The sequence below is a fragment of the Myotis yumanensis genome, unplaced genomic scaffold, assembly GCF_028538775.1.
Source record: "Myotis yumanensis isolate MYYU_CA2020_CCGP unplaced genomic scaffold, mMyoYum1.0.hap1 SCAF_5, whole genome shotgun sequence".
NCBI classification, from domain to species: domain Eukaryota; kingdom Metazoa; phylum Chordata; class Mammalia; order Chiroptera; family Vespertilionidae; genus Myotis; species Myotis yumanensis.
In genome coordinates this window covers 90802674-90829091 of record NW_027223756.1, presented here as the reverse complement: position 1 = coordinate 90829091, position 26418 = coordinate 90802674, and the positions used below count along the sequence as shown (strand labels likewise).

Here is a 26418-nt window from a genome sequence, read left to right as displayed (position 1 = left end):
CAATATGACCCCATTGATATGGAAGGAAAGGCAGTCAGGGGAAAGATAAATCCCAAAGTGGCAGAGGGCCTGTGCTTCCTTAACTGAGGAGGGTCCTGGGGTCCCTTTGTACTCTCTGCACACTACCGTCCCCTGTACTCTGATCTGCTCAGTGCCTGTCTGTAGACTCTCCACTTTGGGCCCCTGGGGTGGTCATCTTGTGGACCTATATGAGGGACAGAGGGGACCGACGGGGGCGTGGGAGAGAGGTGTCTTCTTCCCTTGTGGCCCAGGCCTTACTTGTTGGCCAAATGTATGTGTGGACCTCAGGGCAGCACATATTGCAGCTCAGGGTGAGGGGTGGGTGTTGGGATTCGAGGACCCCACTACCCCACCCCACAGGGGTCGTCACACTGAAACCAGACTATGTCTGCAAACCTTGCACAGGGAGGTAGGCATGCAGGGAGCACAGACATGGGAATCTGAGAGACCGTTCAGTGGGGCAGGTGTGGAGGAGATAGGCACTGGATGGGGTCAGAACTCCCTGGAGCTTCTTTTTGAGAGAGGAGAGGGAAGTTGGTAAGAATTAGATTTTAATAGAAATATTTTAAAAAAAAACGGGGGGGGGGGGGCAGCTATGACACCATAAAAGAAAAATTGATAAATGCCACTTCATCAGATTTAAGAACTTCTGGTTTTTTGAAGAATGCCATGTAAGAGAATGAAAGACAAGCCATGGACTGGGAGAGAATCTTTGCAAAACTCACCTGATATAGCTCTAGAATATATAAAGAATTCTTCAGCCTGGCCAGTGTTGCTCAGTGGTTGAGCATCAACCTGTGAACCAGGAGGTCACAGTTCAATTCCTGGTCAGGGCACATGCCCGGGTTACAGGCTCGATCTCTAGTGGGAGGTGTGCAGGAGGTGGCTGATTGATGATTCTCTCACATCATTGATGTTTCTCTCTCTTTCTCCCTCTCCCTTTCTCTCTGAAATCGATAAAAATAATATTAAAAAAACAACAATCAAAATCTCTCCAAAACTCTCCAAATCTGATGATAGGAAAATGACCCAGTTTTTAAAAATATGTTAGAGATTTGTGCAGTTTCATCAAAGAATATATAAGAATGACATATTAGTCCATGTAAAGATTGTCCATGTTATTAGTCATTAAGGAAATGCAAATTAAAGCTATAATGAGCCCTGGTCGGTGTTCAGTGGTTAGAGCGTTGTCCTGCACACCAAAGGGTCATGGGTTTGATTCCTGGTTAAGGGCACGTACCTGGGTTGCAGATTCCAACCCCAGCCCCAGTAGGGGCTCATGTGGCAAGCAACCAATCTATATGTTTCTCTCCTCTTCTTCCCCTTCCTCCCTCCCTTCCACTCTCTCTAAAAATCAATGGAAAAGAATATCCTCAGGTGAGGATTAACCAAAAAAAAGAAAAGAAAAAAATAATCTACAAGGAGCTATTACTTCATATCTATCAGAATGGCTCAAATAAAAAACCTGACAGCACTAAATACTGACATGGTTGGGGAACAGCTGGAGCCCTCCTTCATTGCTGGTGGGAATGCAAATGGTGCAGCCACTCTGGAAGATAGTTCGGCACTTTCTCATGAAGTTACACATACATTTATCATAGGACCTAGCAGTCACACTCCTGGGTGCTCACCAAGTGAAACGAAAACTCATGCCCATACAGAAACCTGTCCATGAATGTTTATGGCAGCTTTACTCATTAGTCCCCCGAACTGGAGATGACCCAGTGTCCTCAGTCGGCAAATAGATGAGCACACTGGTATAATACAGTGGTTAGTACTCAAGCAGGAATAGGAATGGACTTCAGTGATAGTAACATGGACTCATGTCAAAGGCATTATGCTAAATGTGTGGTGTGTGGTCACTTAGATAAGGATCCCCCGGTAGATGTCCAGGTCTTAACCCTTGGAGCCTATGAATGTGACCTCACATGGAAAAAGGATTTTGCAGATGTGATTAAGTTAAGGATCTTTATATTGGGAGGCTAAATGTAATCCCAAGTGACCTTAGAGAGAGGCAGAGAGAGTTGACACAGACAAGAAGAGAAGATGATGTGACCACAGAGGCAGAGATGGGGGTGATTCTGCCTCAGCCAAGGATACCTGGAGTCCCAAAACTTGGAAGAAGCAGGAAAGCTTCTCCCCTGAGCCTCTGAAAGGAGTGCAGCCATGCAGGATTTTGGCCCACGGACTGATTTCAGATTTCTGGCCTCCTGGACTGTAAGAGACTAAACTTGTTGTTTTAAACCACCAAGTTTGTGGTAATTTGTTACAACAGCCACAGAAAAGAAATGCAGTGTGATTCCATTTACATGACCTTCTGGAGAAGGTGCGGCATTAGGGACAGAAAGCAGTGGAGATGGGGGTGGGGTGGGGATGGAGTACCAGTGGGCATGCTGAATTCCAGCAGAAAGCAAGATGGCCAGTACAGCATGCTGACTGTGTTTACTTGCTGACCCAGGAAGAAAACAAATGTGTGGGAGGGTGGCAGGCCACAGTGTCAGGTGATTTGCACTTGTTTTTCTAATCCTTAAGGTTTCTTAAAAACTTTTCCCTAAGCTTCCTATGCATCTTCATGTGCTGTGCTGGCCCGTGGGTCGGTCCTGGTTGACACCTGGTTTGTAGCTGCTTGGAGTCCCTTTTCTTGCTTATATGTGTCTGTCTGTCCATAATGATGAATGTGCTGCCAAGGGGAGGGGCTGACTTGGACTCCTGTTTGGGCCCTGTTCAGGTTTCCCAGCTCAGCCCTGAGCCGGCCACATCCAGTAGACTGACCTTCTGGGTACATATCCCACACCTTCCTCCGTGTCTGTGGTTCATGGAAATGGCCCCTCATGGTCGCAGACACCACTGAACTCTCCATGTTCTCAGTGTCCCGCTCAGAACCTGCCAGGAAGTGTTAGGGAGGGTTCCTGAAAGGCATTTCCTAATCCTCTGTTCTTTACTGGAAAGGAGGGGAAAGTTGCCAGGAGGTCTGCAGCCAGGCCTTTTCTCCAGACTTCACCTCCCCCTTTCCTGGCCACACTCCACTCAGGAAGGTTAGGGCCTAGCCTTGCAGGATCACACAGGCTCTCTAAAGAGGAACAGATGCTTTTCCTTCTATTACTTTCCATGGACACCTTTGGGTTACGGGGGTGACGGGGTGGGTCAGGCCAGGTATACAGCAGGGAATGCACTGCCTGGGCGGTGTTGACACTGTGTCTACTGGGCATTTCAGGACTTGGGTGCTGCTTCCCATGCACAGCCTGTGTCGGGTGTCCCAGGGCTGCATCCAGATTGGGCCAGTCCTTGCTAGATCTGTTTTGTGCACCATGGGGTCTTTTCTGTGTGCACTTTTATTTTAAACCTTTCACATGGGTATGTTCACACATAGACAGAATAGAGAATAATGACATTCCCTGAGCCGTCACCCAGCCTCACCCTCTGTGAGCATCTCACCGAGCATTTTTTTAAAAAAAAATATGTTTTTATTGATTTTTTTGAGAGGGAGAGGGAGAGAAACATCGATGTGAAAGAGAAACATTGATTGGCTGCCTCCTGCATGTACCCTGACTAGGGATCGAGGTTGCAACCTGGGCATGTCCCCTGACTGGGAATTGAATTGTCGACTTTTCGGTGCACAGGACAATGCTCAACCAGCCACACCGGCCAGGACTGAGGAGCATTTTTAAAAACGATCCCACATATCTATTCATTTTGCCCATGTCCTTTTAATGACAATATTGAATATTAACAGATATGGACTGGTTTTTGTAGATATAACCTCAGTGCAGCTCCATGAGAGCACTGAGGCTCACCCCCTGGCACCCTGCCAGCTGTCTCCACGGGGTCTTCACCTGTGTCTGGGTCAAGCCAGGGCCATGTAGAGCCACTCGTGATGTGCATGCCAAGTGTGTGATACTCTGTAGCACTCCATCATTCTTCCCCTTGTGCCATCTACCTATTGAAGAAACCAACAGGTTGGTCCTATGGAATTTTCCGCGTTCTGCCCTGATGATCATTCTCCCCTTGCTTTCCTCATGGCATTGATCAGCTCAGGGCTCCTTAGCCGTAGCCTGCTGACTCCTGGGGCAGGCTCATTCTTTACTGTGGGGGTCATCCTATGCACTCTGGGTGCTAGGCAGTATTCCTGCCTCCACCCACCAGGTGCCAGAAATACCTTCCTTCCTAATCAAGTCATGACAACCAAAAATGTCCTTTGGGGCAGAGTCACCCACCATCATGAGTGTAACTCTGTGCCTTACCCACTGGCTTTCTGTGAACCTGTAGCTGGACCTGGACATGGATTTCATAAGCCACTTCCTATTGCCTCATCCTTTAAGGCTCTTCTCCATGGGTAGAGATAAGGGGATTCTGACCATCTTGAGTTCCTTCTCATCCTTGACCCATCTTATGGGAGAGGGTTCTTAGGCAGGCATTTGTGCCTCCTCCTATGGGGCCGCCCAGCTTCCTGGCTGTCACCTATCCTGTACGCTCCCCATTTTCTCGCACACAAATGGCCGTCTTTCCTACATGACCCCCCCGCCCCCCAAAAAAAGGGAGCTGCCAGGGGGCCAAATGATTGCAGGGCACAAACCTCCCTGCCTCATTGCATTGAGGCCTCCTTAATACCTGCTCCACTAGGCCTCCCTGCTTACTCCCTGGCTTGGCTGATGTGCGGCACCAGCAGTGATGCTTGTCCTGAGCAGCTCCCAACTTCATCCCATTTGAGGCTAGTGGGAGATGGTACATTGCCATGCGGGGACCTGACAGGTGCAGTGTGGGGGCTGGGCCTCCTGGGCTAGCCTGCTGCTCAGGAGACACGGCATTGGATGGCTTAAAAGCGGGTATGTGTGACGTTTGAGCCTGCATTGGGAATGACATAACTCCCCCTCCCCCGAGGGTCTGAGGAGACTTGGGGCATTGTTGTGATGCCTGAAGTGCAGCCCATTCAGGTACCAAGGCGTGGAGGCAGCAGTGCAGTGCATAGGGGTATCCAGGGCCGTTACATTACCTGGTGCCTTGATAATTTTGGTCTGAGGGCCGACCCAGAAGCTGCTGAGGCAACAGGGAAATGAGTACGGGCAGTGTCCAGGCCAGTGCATCAGATCCTGTTGGTCCTAGGATGCTGCCTTCTGTCCTGCTGCGTAGATAAGGTAACAGGGCAACACTCCCCCCATAACCTCATGAGCTGTCGGCCCCTGCAGGGAGCAGCCAGCCAGGTCATGATGGCCATGTTGCCATGGGAAGTACCTGAACCTCTATGATGGAGTGATGCTGGTCCTACCATGAAGGAACCTCTGATTTGGGCTCTGGCTGCTCGCTCAGAAGACACTGTTGGTGCCACACCCACTTTCTGGGAGCCCACAAGTTTGGGCCCGGCCACCACCACTGCCTTTCGTGTGCACCATGCCTTCTCACATTTGGTTGTGTGTGCCCAAATCTTGCACTTTGTTATTCTTATCTGTGTCTCAGACTGTCAGTGATCTTTTACAGAAATGTAACTTACTCCTTCATATTCATAGAGGGGTTCACCATGCCCAGTGCTCTTCATCGTCTGTGAGATCCTCATGTCCATTTGATGTCACTCCCTCCTCCTGAAGAACTTCCAGAACCTTCCTTGTAGTGCAGATTTGCTGTAAACATACTCTCGGCTTTTGTCTCTCTGGACAAGTCTCTATTTTACTTTCTCTTTTCACTGGATATAGAATTCTAGGTTGGCAGTTTTCTACCCTCAGCCCTTTAAAGATGTACCTGTTATTGTTAATGGCTAGACAGGAAGCCTGTGGGGAGTCACCCAAGTGCATGTGTGAGAGTAGGAGTGAAATACTCTGTTGTTGAGAGGGACTTGGTCCTGCTGGAGGGAAGAGACACCAGACAAGCCCATGTGGCCAGGAGCCTGGCTCTACAATGACAGCCAGGCTGTGTGGGGACATGCACTTGAGGCCGGCCCTCCCAGCATTACAGAGAAAGTGGGGGCTTTTAAGCCTCTTGCCTGACTTCTCCAATGTCAAGTGTGTCCTTCTCATTGTCCTTGGGGAATGAGTGACCTTGAAAGAAAAGAGTCTTCCAGAGAAGTTACTTGGCAGCTATGAAGCCAGTTAAATGCTTCACTGGATGGCCCACAGGGAGTGTGTGGTTGGAGGAGGGTGGACCAGCATGTGTGAGTACTAGGGCTGTCCTGGTGCAGTTCCTTCACAGGAGACACACCCTGCCTGTTCCTCTCCCTGCTTACCCTAAATCCAGCCTCAGGTAACCATGGGCTCTGGAGCTCAAAGACCTTGCTGTGTGTGTATGGCGCACCCGGTGCTTGAGTTAGCCCCTGCTAATCCCTGCACGGAGGTCTGGGCTGAGAGATCTGGGGGCAAAAGAGCCAAGACCCATGTGCCCTCTACCACTGTAATGTCCCAAATTTCTGCCCTGGCATTGCACTTGCTGTTCCTTCTGCCAGAAACAATCTTCCTTCCTGGTTTTGATGATGAGGTGTCAGCAGAGAGCTCGTAATAATGACAGGCAGGCTACTTTGAATTGCCTGTACTGCGGTGTTCTCATGTCTTCTGCTTCCCTTCTACCCACATATATCACTCTTGTGTTAAACATGGCTGACAGATAGGAATCTCTCCCTGCCTGTTGCTCAAAGCCCCTGAGTCTTCAGTAAAGGTCCTCTGTGGGCCTGATCTGCTGATCTGGCACATACTGATCAGCTTTCTGTCTCTTTAGCTTTGCCTTTTCTGGACGCATATATAAATGGACTGATACAGTGCATGGTCTCATATGTTGCTGCCTCTCACTTAGCCAGTGGTTTCCAGGTTCATCCATATTGTGTTCATCAGGAGTTTGTTCCTTTTTATTTTGGGGTGGTATTCTCTTGTTTTTCTGTCTGCCACCTGATGGGCATTTGGATTGTTCCTACTTTTCAGATACTAAGAATAATTCTGCTGTGCACATTTTTGTATAGGTTCTCATATGGACGTATCTTTAATTTCTCTTGGCTAATTCATTCCTAGGAGTGGAATTGCTGGGTCATGGAGTAACTCTGTGTTTAACATTTTAAGAAAGTGCCAGACTGTTTTCCACAGCAGCCACACAGTGTGCGTTTCCACCAGCCATGCACGAGGGTGCTAGGGTGTTGTTTGTCTTTCCAGTTTAGCCATTCTGATAGGCGCACAGTTTGCATTTCATCGATGGGTAACAGCACTAAGCGCCTTCTCATCTGCTCAGTGGCCATCTTTTCATGTCTTTAACCTAATTCCAAGCAAAGGCCACTTACATGTTGTATCTCCAAGGGCCCTGCCAGGACGAGACCCTTATGGGTGCTATGTTTCTCATTCTTTGACTGGCAGCCTAGGCAGGGGTCAGGTCAAGGTCGTGGATCGGGTCAGCTGGTCCTGAGTCTACTTTGAAAGGAGCCTGACCCCTGCTTCAACAGCACCATGGCCTCTGGATGTTCCTTTCTGACAGCCTAGCAGTGTGGGGTGATGTGTTCAGAAGTTTGGGGTGGTTTCTGGGGCATCAGATCCCATGGAGATAAGTGCTAGTGCATGGAGTGACCCCTCGGGTCTGCTTCAGACAGCAGAGTCTTTTGAGATTCTCAGCAAAAGAGGAGGCTCCTGGTAAACAAAGGGGTTGCATGTGTGGCCCTCATGTCCAAGCTAGCTGAGCTGTCTCCCTCACATGCCCACAGCCGTCAGCCCAGTGGCTGATGGACCCGCCTATTAAGTCCCGGCTTTGCCTGTTGGTTGTTTCTCCCCACAAGGGTGGAGCCACTCCACTACTCAGAGCTACTCCACCTCCCCAGGGCATGCTATGGGCCTGACATTCTGGGTGGGGAGCTGACAGGCAGCCACTCAGGGAGGTACTGGGGTGGTAGGGAAGTATCCCTTACTCTAAGTGGGGCCAGGGTGGAGGCCAGAGTGGTGGGCTCAGTGATGGAGGTTTGAAGAGCCCAGTACCCCACTGCCATGTGGAAGAGGCAGGGTCCTATGGGTTTGGGGGATGAGGGAGGGGGTCATGGTGACAAGCCAGGCCACACTACTACTGTGGTGCCTGCTACTCAGAAGGTGGGTGTTCTGGGCCCAAGGTTAGAAGAGGAGGTGCAGCCCTCTATCTGTATTCACATTCTTTTAAAATTCCACCACAAGGCTGATGTCTGAATACCTGAAGCTTAAAATATTTATTTTGAGTTTTTACTATTTATTTTTTTATGACATTTGGAAATTCTGCCACCCCTAGCAACAGTGACAAACTGCTCTAAAACTGTCACATGGGAGCTAGGCAGGTTTTGGGCTTCATTCTGCCAATGGTGGGAAGCCAGAGTCACCTCATCAGCCTGCCTCCTGGCCAGTGATGCTCGCCCACCCTGATTTCCATTTGGAGGTGGTGTTTGTGAGGCAGGGTGGCCTGGGCTGGTGATGGGTTTGGGAGACCAGTGAGGGGCTGCCCACTGCCTGTGTCTCCACTCTTGGCCACTCAATGACCCTCAGCCCCAGTTCCCATGCCAATCAGGGAACTCATATTGATCCTTCAAGACCCTACTTTGGTGACCTTTCCTGAGCACACGGTCTTTACCCTGCTCCTTAGATAACCGGATGTGAGGCTCTGGATTTATAGGTATCTTTTGTTTTTTTTTTTGCAGGATTCTGTTTCACTGAGACCATCGATTCGATTTCAAGGAAGCCAAGGGGTGAGTCGTTTTTGTGTTACTCATATTTCGAATTGTGGGACTGGTACAGTCTGAGGCCTGTCATGACTTGTTGGGCATAGCAGCATTTGGTTCCATCCACCTCCATTCCAGTCCCCATGCTAGGCTGAGCTCCGCCTCTAGATGTGCCCAGGCTGGTCCAGGGCCCACAAATGGTCATCTGTGAGCAGAAGAAAGGTATCCTGTCCAGCACCCCCCAGGGTCCTTCCCTTCCTTCCTGTAGCAGATTCCTGCTTGGCTCCCAGGCCCCAGTACGCATTCTGACTCAGTCTCTGAGCTCATTCAAAGCTGTGGCCTCAGAGCCCAAGCAGTGTCCCTCTGTGGACCCAGGACCATGGGTGTTTGTCTCATTTTGGTACTGAGTTGGGGAGTTACAGAAACTCAGCACCCCCGTTTATTATGAAATGTACTTTATTCTGAATGAACATGTTAATAGAAAAATCAGGGAATGAAAGAAAGGGCAAGTTGTTCACAATCCTTTCCCTCCGGTCTTAGTACCACCCTGGGGCTGAGGGTCATTTATTTAGAGTCAGCTGGTCGTGGATATCTACAGAACACCTCCACACACACCCACCAAACACTCCTTGGAACACTAGTTTTTCTTCTAGTCTTTATTAAAAGTCTTTTGTTTTTTATCTGAAGAGTTGCCACATGTGTCTACGTCAGTTTCCACCTGAGAGATCTGTGGATTTCACCGAGCCAGGATGCTTCATAGAGGAAGCCTGTAGGACAGTGATGGCGAACCTTTTGAGCTCGGCGTGTCAGCATTTTGAAAAACCCTAACTTAACTCTGGTGCCGTGTCACATATAGAAATTTTTTGATATTTGCAACCATAGTAAAACAAAAATGTATATTTTTGATATTTATTTTATATATTTAAATGCCATTTAACAAAGAAAAATCAAACCAAAAAAATGAGTTCGCATGTCACCTCTGACACGCGTGTCATAGGTTCGCCATCACTGCTGTAGGAGATGGTGTGTGTGCAGATACAGAGATACCATGATATGCTTTGGGCAGGCAGGGGCTTCTTCCTTCTCAGGGAGACTCACTTTCCCTCTTTAGACCTTCAGCTGATTGGGAGAGGCCCACCCAGACCACTGAGGGTCCTCTCCTTTATTTAGAATCAGCTGGTCGTGGATATCTACAGAACACCTCCACACACACCCAGATTAGCCCTTATGGGGGTCACTGGGGCTGCGGCCTGGCCAGGGACACAAAAACTGACCAACACATTGATACCAGTGAAGGTTGGCAAGACACCCAAAGGCCCAGACAACCCCCACCCCCCTGTGGCTTCTTGAGGACATCTGTGCCTTCATTGGCTCCATCAGAGTCTTGTGGTCACCCTTTTGCCACCTCCCTTTATTCTTCTTGAGACATTTCTCCAGGGGTGTTGGTGGGGCTGCCCTGGTCCTTCAGCCCCTGTGGGAAGATGAGGCCAGTGCACAGAAAGGGCCACTGAGGTCAGTGTTCACTTTCCACTACTCACAGATGCTCCATGAGGTTCTCCTGGTCCATGCTCTATGTCCCCCGAATTCCTACGGAAAGCCTGAGAGCCACATTCATTCTAGAAGTGGGGTCTCACCACCTTAGTTTTAGAATCATGTTTTGTCCACTTTTTCTTCCTCCTTGGCTTGCTTTTGCTTCACAGAGTATCTAGAGGATTTCAGCATGGAGGCTCTGTGTTGCAGCTCCAGGCAGTCCAGGCCGTGATTTTTCACCAGGAGGCTCTTCCCTGTGGGAGCCTGTGTGAGGGTTGGATGGGCTGTGTGACGTGGGGTGTGTTGTTTTTCCCCCAGTTTGCTACAGAGAGTCAGGCACTGGGTCTGCCCCCGTGACATCTGTACCTCCTCCTCCTCCTCCTGGGCATTGATGGGACATGTCCCCCTCCCCCCTGCCAGGTGTGAAAGGCTTGGCCTGGTGCCAGGCTGCATGTGCACAATCACTCAGACTGGCAGGGAGGAGGTAGGGTGCCTTGGCTCTCTCCTCCCACTTCTCCTGGTCACTCCATTGCATGCGCACAGCTGGGCCTACATGTTCCTGAGAAGTAAGGAGGGGGTTTTGCTCTGTGCACAACATCTGCAAGGTTGGAAATGGAACAGGATGTGGGGTGTGCATGGAGGAGCAGGAGGCCAGTGGAGCTGGATGGAACAGGCTCTTTAGGGACATGGCTGCTTCAGTGTTCAGGGACTCACTCCCCAGAGGTCCATCAAGCTAACAAACTGAAGATTGAAACTATCTGTAGGCTCCTTAGCTTGGGGACCTTGGCCAATTTCCCCTTTGTCCCTCAGCCTCTACAAGATAGGGACCTTGTTCGCCTAGAGCAGTGGTCGGCAAACTGCGGCTCGCGAGCCACACGCGGCTCTTTGGCCCCTTGAGGGTGGCTCTTCCACAAAATACTGATTTCTGCGCATGGACCATGAAGTTTCAATCGCACAGTATGTGTGCGCCCGCACATGGTATTTTGTGGAAGAGCCACCCTCAAGGGGCCAAAGAGCCGCAGTTTGCCGACCACTGGCCTAGAGCAAGCATGTCAAACTTGCTGCAGGCTGCGAGTCTGACATGCTTGACCTAGAGGGTCTTATGTAAATTAGGGTAGCTTTAGGAGAACCAGTGTACTCCCTGTGGCACAGGATGAGCTCACTCTTGGCTCCTGGTGCTCTTCCCCCTCAGACATGCATGTGGTTCAGCTGGCATAGGGTCACAGCATCAACGTACCTCCTGTGTGGGTGTTGGGCCCATCCCCACCACCTCCCAGCCCAGGCTGGGGCTTGCTGCCAGACTGGCCCTGTAGCACCCTCTGGTGGCCACGGTTGCCCTGTGCACTCTGCAGCATTCACCACATTCCCTGGTGAGCTAGGCCCCACCTGAATGTATCTGGCCTCCAGGACTGTGTCTTCTGGAGCAAAATACTCATCTGTCCATTTTTCGGGTACGTTTTCACATCTGTGTTCTCTGCGCTCTCAGGGTTACTGAGCTAACTCACTGGTCCTCTGCTGTCAAGGGGTCAATTCTGAGTTGTTAGCCCCTGGCAGCTGGTAAAGCACCCCCGCCTGGCCAGCCCCACTCCAAAACTCTTCAGTTGAATGAAGAAGGAGAGGTAGGGTTTTGTCCTTGGCATTTCCCTGGGCTGTGGTTGGATCATGAGCTGCAGTTTCTAGAACAAGGTCTGATAGGGCTGGTCACAGACCTTTGGCCGGTGTCTATGTGTGTAGGAACCATGTCTATTAGGATGTGCTCAAGATTGAGCCACAAGGTGCTTGTTGCTGTATTATTGGTCCCAGGGATAGTTTGGAAATATCTTAAAAATATCTCTAGAATGGGGTTTATGAGTCTGGAGACATCGTACACCAAAGTTGAGCAGTTGAGACCTTAGGAGCCTGGGGGAAGGGGGCAGGTGAAGGCGGAGCATTGCTCTTCTGAGCCCATGGAGAAGGAAGAGAAGAAGGTGCTTAGAAAGGGCTCTGGGTATCTGCCAGGCCAGCAAAAGGGGCTGCTTTGCTCCTAGAAGGCGTGCTTAGCCACAGCAGTAACTCTCCCCAGAATGGTTCCCTGGGAATGAAAACGATGAAGACACAGACAATGGAGCGGAGAGGGCCTGGGGTAAGGAGGTGGGGGCAGGCTGGAGGGGGTCAATGGGGGAAAAAGAGAGGACATATGTAATACCTTCAACAATAAAGAATTTTTTAAAAAAATATTAAAAAATGATGAAGAAAACTGATGGTTCCTGGTAATCCTTCTGGCAAGAGCGGGCCTGGTCAGTGGTGTTTGGCTCCCATATCCACCTGTTTTCCTCTTTTTGCCTGAAGGAATATCCAGTGCTGTCCCCCACCATGTTGCTCCCACCTCCACTAGGGACTTGATTTGTCTCCAGAACTCTCACCTGCACTGCGTACAGTGACCTGGGGGAGGGCAGTGGCTGACTTGGGACAGATTTCAAAGGGAGGAGGTGAAAGGCTTCTGGCCAGGACCCCACTAACTGCCGCAGGGGAGCCAGCACCCCCTGCAGGCCTCCGGCCTCAGAGGCACTCAGGGCATCTGAGATGGGAGAAGCTTTGCTGTTTATTGCTTTATTGTTTATTGCTCGTTTTTCTGTCACACAAACACTTGTCCCCATCCACCATAACCTGGTGTCAGTGCTGCCATCAGACATATCCAAACCCACTATATATACTCAGACCACCTGGTAGCTCTGAGGCTGTCCAGAGGGCACATTCGTGGCTGCTGCATTTCAGGCCATGTCCTGGAACACATGCCTAGCTCCCTGGCACAGAGACAGCTGCGCATTCCTGGGCCATTTGTGCCCAGCTGGATGGTTTCCTTGCTGGTTCCCAGAGATTGGTAATTATTAACCAGCAACAAACCATTAACCAGAGGATGCCATAGCAGTGGTGCCGCTCCCAGCACACTTTCCTCCCACCCCCCAGCTATCCTGAGGACACTGGCCACAAGCACCTCTGTGTGTGTCTTCCCCTGTTCACTAGCCAGGACCAGTCTCTCCTGAGCATTATTTCAAGCCCTGTGTCACCCACTGTCCTGCACAGACTGGCCTCTGGGCTCAGTGCTGGGCCCTCTCCTACTCCAGGACAAATTTTGGAAGTGGGCATATGTGCCTAATGAAAAAGGCCCACACAGGGTGAAAGGGTTACAGTGAAGTGCCCGGGGGAAGCACGGTAGCTGCTCCCTGCTCAAGCTTGGGTAGGGCATCTGCAGCGTGGTGAGTGGGCCTCTGCACATGGCCTGGTTCCATCGTCAGCTCTCTGCTGGCTACAGGGAGCATTCTGAAGCTGTGATGAGTGGTTCCCTACTCCCATGTCCTTGGGCAGATGTCTGCCCTGTCTTGATCCAGTGTGGGCTGTGCCTGTCATGGCTGTGGCTGCATAGTTGCGGAGTTCCGTTTCCCACCTGCCTACATGAGTGGGGTCGAGTCTGCCTCACGGCTGCACGAGCTGGGGGGTGGGGTAGGTAGGGTGGGAGTTACCCAGGGCCACCAGCACCTTAGAACTCAGGCCGGATTCCTCTCCCCTCCTGTCAGGGGTGACAGTTCAATGGGGACTGACACCCTCTATGGCCACTGCCCCCTGAGCAGATATGGGCAAGGAAGGAGGAGCCACCCACGTCCGGCCCAGTTTCCCCAGAAACTGCTTTTTATTTTGCTGACTGGTGTACAGGCTTCCTGCCATGTTCTGGGCAGCTGTATGCTAGGTGTGCACCCGGCTGTGGTTGCATCTCCCTGGTGACCCTCAGAAGCCTTGTTCACAGCCACAGGCCAGTGGACAGACACTCAGGTGGAGTTTGTATCCCCATGGAGGAGGTGGAGAGGAGGTCACTAAGCAGAGCAAGGGTCAAAGCATCTTGTCTGCCCAGCAAGCCCTGCTGGCTATTGACATCATTTTGTCTCATTCTCACCCCCCCCCCCCCGCCTTTTTTTTTTTGTTAATCCTCACCTGAGGATATTTTTTCCCTTGATACTTAGCGAGAATGGAAGGGAAGGGGAGAGAGAGAGGGAGAAACATCGATGTGAGGCACATTAATTGATTGCCTCCCGCACGTGCCTTGACTGGGGCTGGGGTTTGAGTCTGCAATCAAGATATGTGCCCTTGACCGGAATAGAACCTGTGGCCCTGCAGTCTGTGGGCCAATGCTCTAACCACTGAGCAACCAGCTAGGGCTCATTTTACCTTTGAGGAGGTCCTTGGCCAGATCTGCCCTTTTTGGTGGGTGAGGAAACTAAATCATGGCCCAGATCTGGGTTCAGTCCCTGCCTCCACATGTATGTTACCTGCTCTGTACTTCTCAGACTGTGATGCCATCACCCTTCCCTCTTACATGGGACCAGAGGACCCTGGCATTACTGAGGACAGGTGATGGGGACCGGCCTAGGGTCCTGTCACTGCCACAAAGCAGAGGTGTTTAAAGCAGAGGTGGGCAGTTGGGGTCCAGCGGCTGATCTGTGCCGCGATCCCCTCCATGCTTTGGACCCTCAGTGATGCCCCCTTGTCTCCACGCAGCACATCGCCATCCCGCAGCCGGACTACCCCTCGGAGGCTCGGATCTTCTCCTTCTACCTCTCCAACATTGGCCGCGACAGCCCCCAGGGCAGTTTCGACTGCATCCAGCAGTACTTATCCAGGTGAGGCCAAGAGGGACAGCCCTGCCTCTCCAGCCTCCCCCTGGGCCCCACCCTCCTGTGCAGGTGTTTGCCCACCGCTTTTGGCCCGGTGCCTCCTTCTCCCAGTGCCCCCATACCTCGATTGAGCCCCTCTGGCTGCTTTCATTGTGTCCAGGGTGTAGGTATTTGCATTGTATCTCTGGTCCAGGGGCCTTGGACCCCTTGTTTCTTCTGGGTAAAGATGTGCCCTGTGGAAACCATATGTCTACATCAGTGCTGAGCCCTGTTTCCTGGTTTGGGCTGGGGAGCTTGGGCCCAAGACCATATCTCCGTCTCCCAGATGTTCATCTTAGCTCCTGGCCCCTTGTCTTACAGCCATGGGGATATACACCTGGACTGCTTGGGTAGCATCCAGGACAAAATCACAGTGTGTGCCACCGATGACTCCTACCAGAAGGCACGGCAGAGCATGGCACAAGCCGAGGAGGAGACACGGAGTCGGAGTACCATCGTCATCAAGCCCGGAGGCCGCTACCTGGGTGACGATGGGAGCCAGGGGCTTCAACTGTGGGGGCTCCACTTGGGCGGGAGCAGATTATGCCTGACAGGCAGCTGTTGGGGGAGTAGGAGGCATTCAGAGCCTGTCCAGGCCAGGAGCAGGAATGATGGGTAGCAGAGGTGTGGTCCAGCCCCTGAGCAGGACCAGCCAGGCCCATGTCTGGTCAGGAAGAAGGTCCTGCCAATCAGCTGGGGGTTATGCCATCTGCTGCCTCCCAAATCCCCCGGTGGACTTAGGACCTAAACCGAAGAATTTGAATCCTTGGCCTCTCTCCCAGGCCACAGTCTCAGGGACCTTTACTGGTCAGAGACACAGACATGCTTCATGAACACAGGGTTGCCATATTTCCTCTGGCCACCACCCTTGTTCTCACATGCCCAGCTGACTCCTCACCAAGTCTGAGATGCCTAGCATGATACAGACCACCAGATGCACCCCACAGTGGCCGGCTGCTGTGCTGGGGCCAGCGAGTGGCTGTCGGATTGAGACTTGGAAGGAAAAGCATTGATCCTTGCTTGCCAACTCAGCATTTGTTCGGATATAATTTTGGTGAAAACATTAAAAAAAATGTGATTAAAAGTACAGTTTATTCAGAAAGCTCATCATCCTGTTGCAGCCTTCTCACCTCCTAGACCCAGACGGAGTTGAAATGTTATCAGAAGTTATTCCCAGGGAAACGGGCATTAGGCAGAAGAAGCATGAACCAGCTTACAGCAGATGAGGACCTCAATGTCGTTTTTCTTTTTTAAGAAATGGTGGGAGGTTTCAAATACCCCCAAAGAAAGCCTAGTTTCCTTTGCTTGGCAGTGGGGTTGGCTCTGAATGAAATTCCAGATGTCTGTGCAGAAGTTCGTCCTGCTGGTCAGTGTTTAGCCCCAGTGGACATGGCTGCCCACCACTGGGGTCAGAATCCAAAAAAAGCTTCACCTACTTGCTTTCACCTCAAGATGCAAACATAGACATTCGTAGACATCTTAGTGAATTTCTGGGTCTTCCAGCCAAAAACTTGGCCAAGATTTGTCTTATTGGACCATTTTGTATATGACGAGAATTTTTGCAACAGTTTATATTTTAGTGGAAACACTCATCTCACCTCTTAAGATGCTGTCCGGCTGTACTTGGTCTCTCCCCATCTCATGTCAGCCTGTCAGCTGGATCCTCTAGGGACAGAGTCAGGCCCTACCGGAAAGCCTAAAGATGCACTGACGCCCTACTGGAAGGCGTCAGATTCCAGTAGGGCGTCACAAAGCGCTTCTTCCTTTCTTAAACTGACAAATCAGATTAGAGGGATAAGAGCAAAACGAAGTCATCATGGAGAGGTTTTTGGCCCAAGGATTTAGGGCATGTGCTGACCTCACTCAGCCATCCACATTCCCTTGGTGTCAGGTGTAGCATCCAGAACAGAATTAACGACTTCCTCCCTCGAGAGCAGTACCTACTGGCTCAATGGAGGGGAAGCCATGCTGGACCCCATTGTCTCTACCAGGAGAATGTCAGAGCGGCCTGCTGCCCCCAGGACTCTAGGCACAACCATGTCTGCCTGAAGAGCAAGCACTTGGAGCCACAGCTGGGGAGCTGCTAACACCCTGGGTTCTCCAGAGCAGCTGCCCAAGCAGCCCTGACATCTATGTTCCCTACTTTTCCATAAAAGAGAATGGCGAATCCCATGGGACCAGCACAGGGCTCCAATGCACAGTCTCAGGGGACGCCTGCCTTGGCAGGTCAGGGATCCCCCTCCATTTAACATCAAAAGGACTCATAGACCAGCTCCTTCTCCCTGTGGTGGTCAGCGTTTTTGGTCCCCAGGATTTAGATTGCCCATGATGAAGTCAATTATGGCTCTAAACATGTCTGTACTTCCTTGCTGCTCCCGTTACTGAGCTTGCAAGTTCTCAGTGAGCTGTGTGTGGTCAGCAGGTGGCGCTCTCAGCCCCCCTGGATCTCCAAATAGCAGGCTGGGCTGGACACGCTGGCTTGGCAGAAGTGTGATGCTGTTGGCCATTGCTTTCCACATTCAGGAACTCAGCATCAGCCCCAGGCAGTGGGACACCATGGCCACCCTCTCACCCCCTCCAATTCTTAACTTATCTATCACCCTGGTTCTTGTTGCAGGCAAGAAGGTTCAGTTTAGGAAACCAGCCCCAGGGGCGACGGAGACTGTGCCCTCCCGGAAGCGGGCAACCCCCATCAACCTGGCAAATGCCATCAAGAAAAGTGGTGTTAGCGGGGGCGGTGGGGTATCTCAGAGGCCTTTCCGTGACCGGGTGCTACATCTTCTGGCACTGAGGCCCTACCGGAAGGCTGAACTGTTGCTGCGGCTACAGAAGGATGGCCTGGCGCAGGCAGACAAGGACACGCTGGACAGCCTCCTCCAACAGGTGCATGCTTACCCAGGGCTGGCTGGGGTGGGGTGGGGTGGGGTGGGATGGGATTCAGCCAGCCTATGAGTAGCCTCTACAGACGGTCTGGACACACACCCTGTTCCTTAACACCTGTTAACACATAGGCAGCGGGCACTGCACAGGAGATCCAAGACTTCAGTTGCACAAGCTTTTTAGAATTGAGTGAAATCAGGGAAAGCACACGTTAGTAAGAGCCCCTCACCAGCTATGATCCCAGGCAGGAGGCTTCACTTCTGTACCTCTAGATTCCATCTGTGGCTGGGGCATGGCTGCAGCACCTCTTATAGAGCCTAAGGCTTACGGGAGGATGCTCTGCCTGTAGGAACATGGTGCTGGCAGGTAAGCCTACTACTAAGAAACAGCCTGAGCTTTGGAGCAAGTGAGGTGAGCCCAGTCACCTTCCTGAGGCCCTGCCCTGGTTCCCAGGATTCCAGGAGGTAGCCTGAGGACCTCTAGGAAGCGAGTGGCTTGCTCTGGCTTCACCACATCAGCCAGGCCATGCTGATGCCACTTCATTGTGTTGCTGTGAGGACAGTCATGCCAGCACCCGAGGAGGAGGTGTGGTCGAGCCTCTCCAAGTCCCCTCTTCCAGCTCACCTGTTCTTCCTACTTTCCGCCTCCGACACTCTGGCCACTTGGCCCGTGCCTCTTGTGGCAGAGAGCCCATGCCGAGATGGTAGCTGTATCTGAGGACGAATTTTCATGTTTGCCGAGTTCTTCAGTGGGTCTCTAGGTGTTCATTTCCCCCTTCCTCAGTGCAACCCGAGGCTCTTGTGAGCCATGCAGCATGTTTGGTAGGAGAATGTCAGCACCCATGCTCCAACTGGGGTCCCTCATTACCCCTAGCCACAGAGGGTTCACGGTAAAGGGTAGGAGTGGGGAAAAGAGGCCTCTACAATCTTCCCCTGTGGGAAAGTTGGAGCTTCATTTCATGCATGGTTGTAGATCTGGGTTGGGCCCAGGCCCGCCCATTATCTCTGAGGGCACCCATTATCTTCGTTTAGGAAGACATCTCCTGTGTTCCAGGGGCCTTGGTAATTGTTGACACTTCACATCACCACTATATCAGGGGCTCCCATGTCATTTACTTGGCACCTATGTGTGGATTTGGCCTCCTGAGGCACCATCCCCAGCTCATAGTTTGTGCTGACAAGGACCAAGCAGTGCTTTTTCTCCACGAGAGTTCGGGAGTTGGCTCAGGGGCTTGCCAAAGCTCCAGGAAGCTGCAGAACCAGAATCAACCTTCCCAGGTGGCTCAGTTCCTTAGAAAGTCAAAAGTGTCAGTCTTGTCCTCACAAATTAAAGGGAAGCACATGGAAGGCCCTTCCCCTGGGCTGGGTGCCCCCAGAGCCTTTCTCTGTAGCACAGGGAGACCAAGGTAGGGCTGAGGGGAGTTTGATGGAGCTGTCAGGTGTGTCAGGTGGGACCCATGCCCGCCCCTGGATGTGCCTGCAAGCCCTCACTGCTGTCAGGCTAGACCCTCAGCCTCTGGTGTGACATTCTTAAGAATGCCCTCACTCCCGCTCTCCCCTCTTGCCTTGCTTATGCCTGAAATGAAGAAGAAACGAGAGACCCTGAAACCCAGAATGTGAAACTTAGCTAACTGAGCACACAGATACACCTGAGGTTTACCCTCAGAGAGGCCCTGAGACACGGCAGGATGCCAAACTCCATTCTCTGGAGACGGGTCTGGGGGTGCTTATATGGACCGGCCTGGAGCAACTGCTCTGTTTCTTATCCCCGGACGCTCTCGTTGCTCCAGGCCCTTCTGGAACTAGAGAGGCACCGTTATGGGCTATGGCTCTTCCACTCAGCTTGGGTTGTCGGCAGCCTCCTGGAGGTAGCCCAGCCAGCATCTACAGGCAGAGCGTCCTCCTTGTGCCTGCTCTGATTTCTCCTGAACGGCCCCATCTGCCTTGTGCTTCTGTGTTCACTGCCCAGGTAGTTCTCCCCAGTGATTGTGGGGGGCAGCAGGGCCCTGTCAACTTGGGGAAGGGGAAGGTCTTCGGCAATCCTGTGGGCTACACCTTGCCTAGGCTGGTCAGCCTCCCCACATGACCAGGTATCCCGTGAGCAGCACTGACAAAATGGCGTTCCTCAAAGGAACCTCTCTTCCTTCTGTGGAAACATTTAAGGCATCTGTCTCCAGGGCTGGCTGGGCTTCAGAGAAACCCATAGGCTTGTCCTCATGGGTGGGAGTGTTGACAGGTTGGACATGCTTCTAGGGCAGTGATGGCGAACCTTTTGAGCTCGGCATGTCAGCATTTTGAAAAACCCTAACTTAACTCTGGTGCTGTGTCACATATAGAAATTTTTTGATATTTGCAACCATAGTAAAACAAAGACATATTTCTGATATTTTTTTTATATGTTTAACTGCCATTTAACAAAGAAAAATCAACCAAAAAAATGAGTTCGCGTGTCACCTCTAACACGCATGTCATAGGTTCGCCATCACTGGTCTAGAGAGTATTTGAGCAATATATATTAAAAGCCATAAAAGGCGTTCAGAGCCTTTGACCCATTAATCCCGCTTCTGTGAAGTTGGCGAAAGAAAGAACCGTTGCCTGCATGGAAACGCCTGCACACAGTGATGTCTGTTTATGCTACAGAGAAACGGGAAACACATCCGCATCCAACAAAGGAGAGATGTTTGCGTAAATCATGCATGGCCATTCGGTGGAATATTACTCAACTGTTAAAAGTACGCCTTGTGGCCCTGGCTGGTGTAGTTTGGTTGGTTGGAGCGTTGTCCCATACATCGAAAGGCTGCAGGTTCAGTTCCCGATCAGGGCATATACTTGGGTTGCAGGTTCGATCCCTGGTTGGGGTATGTACATGACACAATCAGTGTTTCTCCCTGTCCCTCCCTCCCTTCTCTCCAAATAATAAAATATATCCTCTAGTGAGGATTAAAAAAAAATCCTTACCAGATAATTTCAACATCTGAGTAATCTTAGTGTTGGCACCAGATGATGGTCTTAAAAAAAATGCTCCTTGTGGAAATCACTATGACATGAAGTCCTCTTAGAACCCAGTAATAGGGAGAAAGCAACACACAGCTACACATGCATGTGTAGGAGACCAGGGCGCCCTTCAAAACTTCAAGCACCTTTAAGGCAGATGCACAAACCCATCTTCAGAAACCATCTTAGAAACCAACTCAGCTTTCATTAACCAATGGGAGCAGAGCTGGCTGGTGCATGGGAGGTGGGCTCAATCTGGCCCCTAGAGGCGCCTGTTGCCCGGCACCCCAGCCTCTGCTACTCTGCCTCAGGAGCTGCAAATCCTAGAGGGGTGTCTTCATCAGGCTGCTATTGCAGTCCCATGGACTGGGCGGCTCAAACAACAGACATTTACTTCTCACAGTTCTGGAGACTGGACTTGCAAGATCAAGGCGCTGGCAGATTAGGTAGCTTTGAAGGACCCTGTGGTGATGCATCTTCGCACTGTCTTTACATGGCAGAAGGGACAAAGGAACCTCTTTTATAAGGAGACTAAACCCAATCATGAGGGCTCCGCTGTCATGATCTAAACACCTCCCAAAGGCCTCGCCTCCAAATACTATCACATACCATAACATGAATTTTGGGAACACACACATTCAATCCATAGCAGAGAGAGGCTGGTGATGGGGTTTATAAATGGTAGCCCCCCCTTTTTAGAGCCAGTCTGGCCCCTAGCAGCTGTAAGAAGTATGCATCTGGACTTAGTGCAGAGGAGCTGGGGGTGGGGTGCTGTCCTCTTCCCTTCCAGGACTGTGTCTGCCTCCATGCTCCCTTCCCTCTGGCTTCCCACAAAGTGACGCTGGCTCTGTGTTGCAGGTGGCCAATGTGAATACCAAGGATGGTACTTGCACACTGAAGGACTGTGTGTACAAGGATGTGCAAAAGGACTGGCCTGGCTACTCAGAAGGGGACCAGCAGCTGCTAAAGCGCATGCTTGTCAGGTAAGGCCACCTCTTCTGGGCCTGGGGTAGATCTCAGGGTGCTGGGTTGGCCTTGTCTAGTTCCAAAGGCTTCAGCGCTGAGAGCTGGGTAGAAAGGCCCGTGGGAACTCTGGCATCTTCTCCAGGTCTGGACAGCCCACCTTGGCCTCCTGCTGGGGGAAAGGCCAGCCCCTGCTGTGTGGGCTGGAGAGCATCGTTCTCCAAGGGCTTCTGCTTAGGAGGCTGTGCCTTCTTCTTAGAACAATTTAAGAATGTGAAGCAGACGAAACAAAGCCCCGCAGATGTGACTAAGCAGGTTGAGTGCACCCTCTAGGGCAGGGGTCCTCAAACTGTGGCCCGCGGGCCACATGCAAATACAAATATTGTATTTGTTCCCGTTTTGTTTTTTTACTTCAAAATAAGATATGTACAATGTGCATAGGAATTTGTTCATAGTTTTTTTTTTTAACTATAGTCGGGCCCTCCAACGGTCTGAGGGACAGTGAACTGGCCCCCTGTTTAAAAAGTTTAAGGACCCCTGCTCTAGGGTTAGGGACCAGAGGTCAGGAATGACCTAGGGGCTCTGGGAGGAGTGGGTTAGCGGCCTGGTTAGCCAGTGATTGATTCCTTTTCTACTGATGCTGGACGAGCACTAATTAGTGCTTAAGTGATTCCTCAGGGACCTGGAGCTCTTTATGGAGGTTTTTTGTTTTTGTTTTCTCTCTTTTAAGTTCAGCTCTTTAAAGCAGTAGTAACTGCATCTGGAAAACAAAGCTGAGTTGGGGCCACTCTAGGTGAACCCCAAGTTCCTCCTGAGCCCTGCAGGGCACTCATCCCCGAGCCACCAGGCCCGAGGTCCCTGCTCTGGCTGTCCAAGGTTTCTGGGTGCTGGGGAGCTGAAAGGAGACAGTCTCTGTAGAAGAAACTCCCTCCCCCATGTTGCCTCTCTGGCGATCTGTTGCCCCAGCTAAACGTGTTAGGTTGGCACTGTCCCCTCCTGCAGGTGTTTTCATTCATCACATAATTTTTGGTAATAAAGGTCCAGTGTTGAAATGGCTGATTACGCCTACCCAGGTACTTTGAGGTGGCAAGGGGCACTTGAGGGGCACAGCGAGGCTTCTGTCCGTCCTTCTTTTAGAGCCTCTCACCAGATGCCTAAGTTCCCAGACCCCAGGGCCTTGTCCTCACTGAATTTCCAGGAAGGGGCATGGCTGAGAGTTAGTAGCCCATGTGCATGTTTCCATACAAGTGTGTGTGCACGTGTGTGTGTATGGTCAGTAGGAAACAGCACTCAGAGGTTCCCCACCCAGCCCTGTGCACACATCCACATGGACAGCCTTGCAGGTGATCTGGGGCAGGGGGGCAGCGTGGCTCCCCAGGGTCTGAAAACTTACCTTGTCCTTCCTGTTCGTGTGTGGTTGGGAAAAGGTCTCACTATTCTTCTTCCTGCTTCCTCTAATTCTGCCCCTGGGGCACGGTGCTCCTAGACTCTTCCCATTATCTTCCCTATTATCTTTTCCCTTTTTTTTTTTCTTTTAGGAGGTTTCTTTGGCTTCTCCCAACCTGTCCTTTTGGCCATCATTTCTAGTTCCCAAGAGTCCTTCTTATTCTCTTTTTGTAGCATCATGTTCTTTTATTTATTTTTTAAAATAAATATGTTTTTATTGATTTCAGAGAAAGGAAAAAAGAGGGAAGAGAGAGAGAGAGAAACACCGATTGGCTGCCTCTTGCACGCCCTCTAATGGGATTTGAGCCCACAACTTGGGCACGTGCCCTGACCGGGAATTGAACAGGCAACCTCCTGGTGCATGGGACAATGCTCAACCAACTGAGCCACACCAGCCGGGTGTATCATGTTCTTATCCATGGGAGTGATGCCATTTTTTATTTACTCTTAAGGATATTTTTAAAAAATAATAACTTTATTGAGATACAGTTCACTTAACACAAGTCACCCTTTTAAAGAATACAACCTGCCCTAGCTGGTTTGGCTCAGTGGAAAGAGCGTCAGCCTGGGGACTGATCGGTCCCGGTTTGATCCCGGTCAAGGGCATGTACCTTGATTGCAGGCTCAATCTCTGGCCCTGATCAGGGTGTGTGCAAAGGCAACCAACTGATATGTCTCTCTCACATCGATGTTTCTCCCTTCCATTCTCTCTAAAAATCAATGGAAAATATCCTCGGGTGAGGATTAACAACAAAAAAGTGTACAACTTACTGGTATTTAGTGCATTCGCAATGTTGTGCAGCCATGATCTCTAATTCCAGAACATTTCTATCACCCCAAAGGAGACTCCTCATTAGTAGTCACTCCCTCATTGCCCTCCCCTAACACCTGGCAATTCGTTTTCTCTTTCTATGGATTCGTTTGTTCTGGACATTTCATATAAATGGGATCATACACCATGTGGCCTTTTGTGTCTGGCTTCTTTACTCAATGCTTTTAAGGTTCATCCAGGTTGTAGCATATGTCAGTGCTTCGTTCCTTTTTATGGCCAAACAATACTCTGTTAGACACGTTTTGTTTATTTATTCATCTTTCAATGGACACCTGGGTTTTTTCCACCTCTTGGTGTAATTGTGCTGCCATGAACATTTGTGTCCAAGGATTTGCGTAGACATGGATTTTCAGTTCTCTTTAAACATATACCAAGGAGTGGAAGTGCTGAGCCACATGGTAATTCTGTGATTAACTTTTTGAAAAACCACTATACTCTTTCTCAGTGACTGCACCATTTTACATTCCCACCAGCAGTGTACAGAGTTCCAGTTTTCTACATCCTCACCAGCACTTACTTTCCAATGTTGTTGTTTTAGTCTAACTATCCTAGTGGTTGTGAAGCTGTATCTCATGTGACTTTGATTTGCATTTTCCTGATGAAGAACGGTGTTGAGCACCTTCTCATGTGCCTATTGGCCATTTGTATATCTTCTTTGGAGAGATGTCGATACAAGTCCTTTGTCTTTCTGAAGATGCTAATTCTGGTATTTTGTTTTTTTTTAAATTAAATCTTTCTTGTTGAAAGTATTACATATGTCCCCCTGCCCCGCCCCGCATTGGCCTCTTCTAGCCCGCCCCAGGCTCTGATCCATTCTTAGTCTTCTTTTCTGAAATCTCTTCCCCTGTCCTTTTTTAAAATAGGTGTTCTCCACCTCTTCTTTGATTATCTCATTTATTTTTATGTTTTTAATAATCACCTCTACATAACTTTTATATCTATATCCCTAGCCTTGACTTTCTTTCTAAGTCTACACTTTCACCTTCCCATCTTGCTTGTAGCCAGCCATAGTCATTATGGACAATTTCAATGCAGCTCCTGCTGCCAAGTCTGGTGTTTTTGTTGTTGAGTTCAAGTTTTCATCCCGTAACAGTCCTTCCTTTCGAATGAATTTTTCTGTCTATTTTGGAGCCTGACATTTGTTGCCTAAAAGCCCCACACTCCTCGGGACTTTCCTCTGGGTGGCTCTGACTCCTCTGGAGGCTTCTGTTTCCTCCTCTCCCAGGGCCACATGTCTGTCCCTCCTGTCGTCCAGGTGTGGCCCAAGAGCCTCCCAGCGCCCGGAGAAGGCCCCAGCTCCTTCTCTCCTGGACATGCTGTGGGCTCTGCAGCAGACCAGGTCCCAGAGCGGGCCTGTGCAGAAATAGCCGGGTGGGAGCTCCTCCTCTGAGGTCCCTGAGGCTACAACCCCTCGGTCTCAGGATTCTGTGGCCTGGGACTTGGTTTTCTTGGATCCTATATTTCTGCTTTAGTGTTAATATTGTTATTCTCTTGTTCCCTTTCCTATTCATGACTTTTTAGTGGGGAACTTGAAAGAGAGTGCAAGAAATGCCTGTCCTTGGTTTTCGATCTTTAACCTGAGCTCTGGTGGCTTCCCTGTGGCTGGACAGCAAGCCTGCCCCTCCTTAACCACAGGGATCATGTTGCCTAGTGAGCACCTGCATGTTTTGGGCACCTTTCCTGTGGCTCTCCTTGCATTTTGGGCCTCAGGCAGGTAGCAGCAGTGGTTTGGAGTGTGGCCATTGGTCAGGGAGTCAGGCTTGCTTGTAACTGGTTGGAGCAGCACAGACATGGTCCTTGGACCCCTGGACCTCAGTCTCCCTGCAGGGCTGGAGAAGGGCCCTCAGCACCAAACACAGCACCAGGGTCACCATCAGGCTTTGGGGTGTCTGTCTCTTCTTTTATCCCTGGCTGCATTGTTTTGCTCAGGTCCAGGTTGGCCAGTAGCCACCCCTGTCATCCATAAGGAGGTGCTGTGGCCTGTGCTCCCAGGTGCTGAATCCAGGAGGCCTTCCTGTCACAGACCAGGGCGTCGCAGTTCTCTTCTGTATTCTCTAAAGTTCTGCAGTGAGCATCATTAGGGTAAACAGTTGAGTGGCCAGCACCCCAGTATCCCAGCTTCCATGGGTAAACAGTACAGACCTGGAGTGTTTGGTCAGTTTTATACGATAACAGGAGTCTAGATGAGTGGGTGATCAGTTGATCCTTCTCTGGGCACAGGACACCCAGTGGGGCAGTCCTCTGGGCAGTGAGGCCACAACCGATGGGCAGCTATGGATAAAACGAGGATGGGATGTACTCCGGCAGCTCTGCCCACCAGGCCTGACATACCTGTTATGCTCACCCTCCTCTGGTTCAGGGCAGCAGCCCTTCCCCATATCACTCGGCAAAGGTGGAAGTGTGGTGTCAGTGCAGAGACAGGTGGGCCTGGGTGTG

The 26418-nt window shown here is 50.8% G+C and overlaps 1 protein-coding gene across 3 annotated transcripts in view; it reads left to right on the top strand.

Annotated features, from left to right (window-relative positions):
- Positions 1-26418, top strand: part of ELL (elongation factor for RNA polymerase II) — a 65227-nt gene that overhangs the window by 29679 nt on the left and 9130 nt on the right. For all 3 annotated transcript variants that reach the window (XM_070416449.1, XM_070416450.1, XM_070416448.1), the window contains exons 2-6: positions 8633-8680; positions 14714-14835; positions 15190-15353; positions 17486-17751; positions 21600-21724. In XM_070416449.1, coding sequence (XP_070272550.1) covers positions 8633-8680; positions 14714-14835; positions 15190-15353; positions 17486-17751; positions 21600-21724 — 725 coding nt within the window. The remainder of the gene's footprint in view (positions 1-8632; positions 8681-14713; positions 14836-15189; positions 15354-17485; positions 17752-21599; positions 21725-26418) is intronic.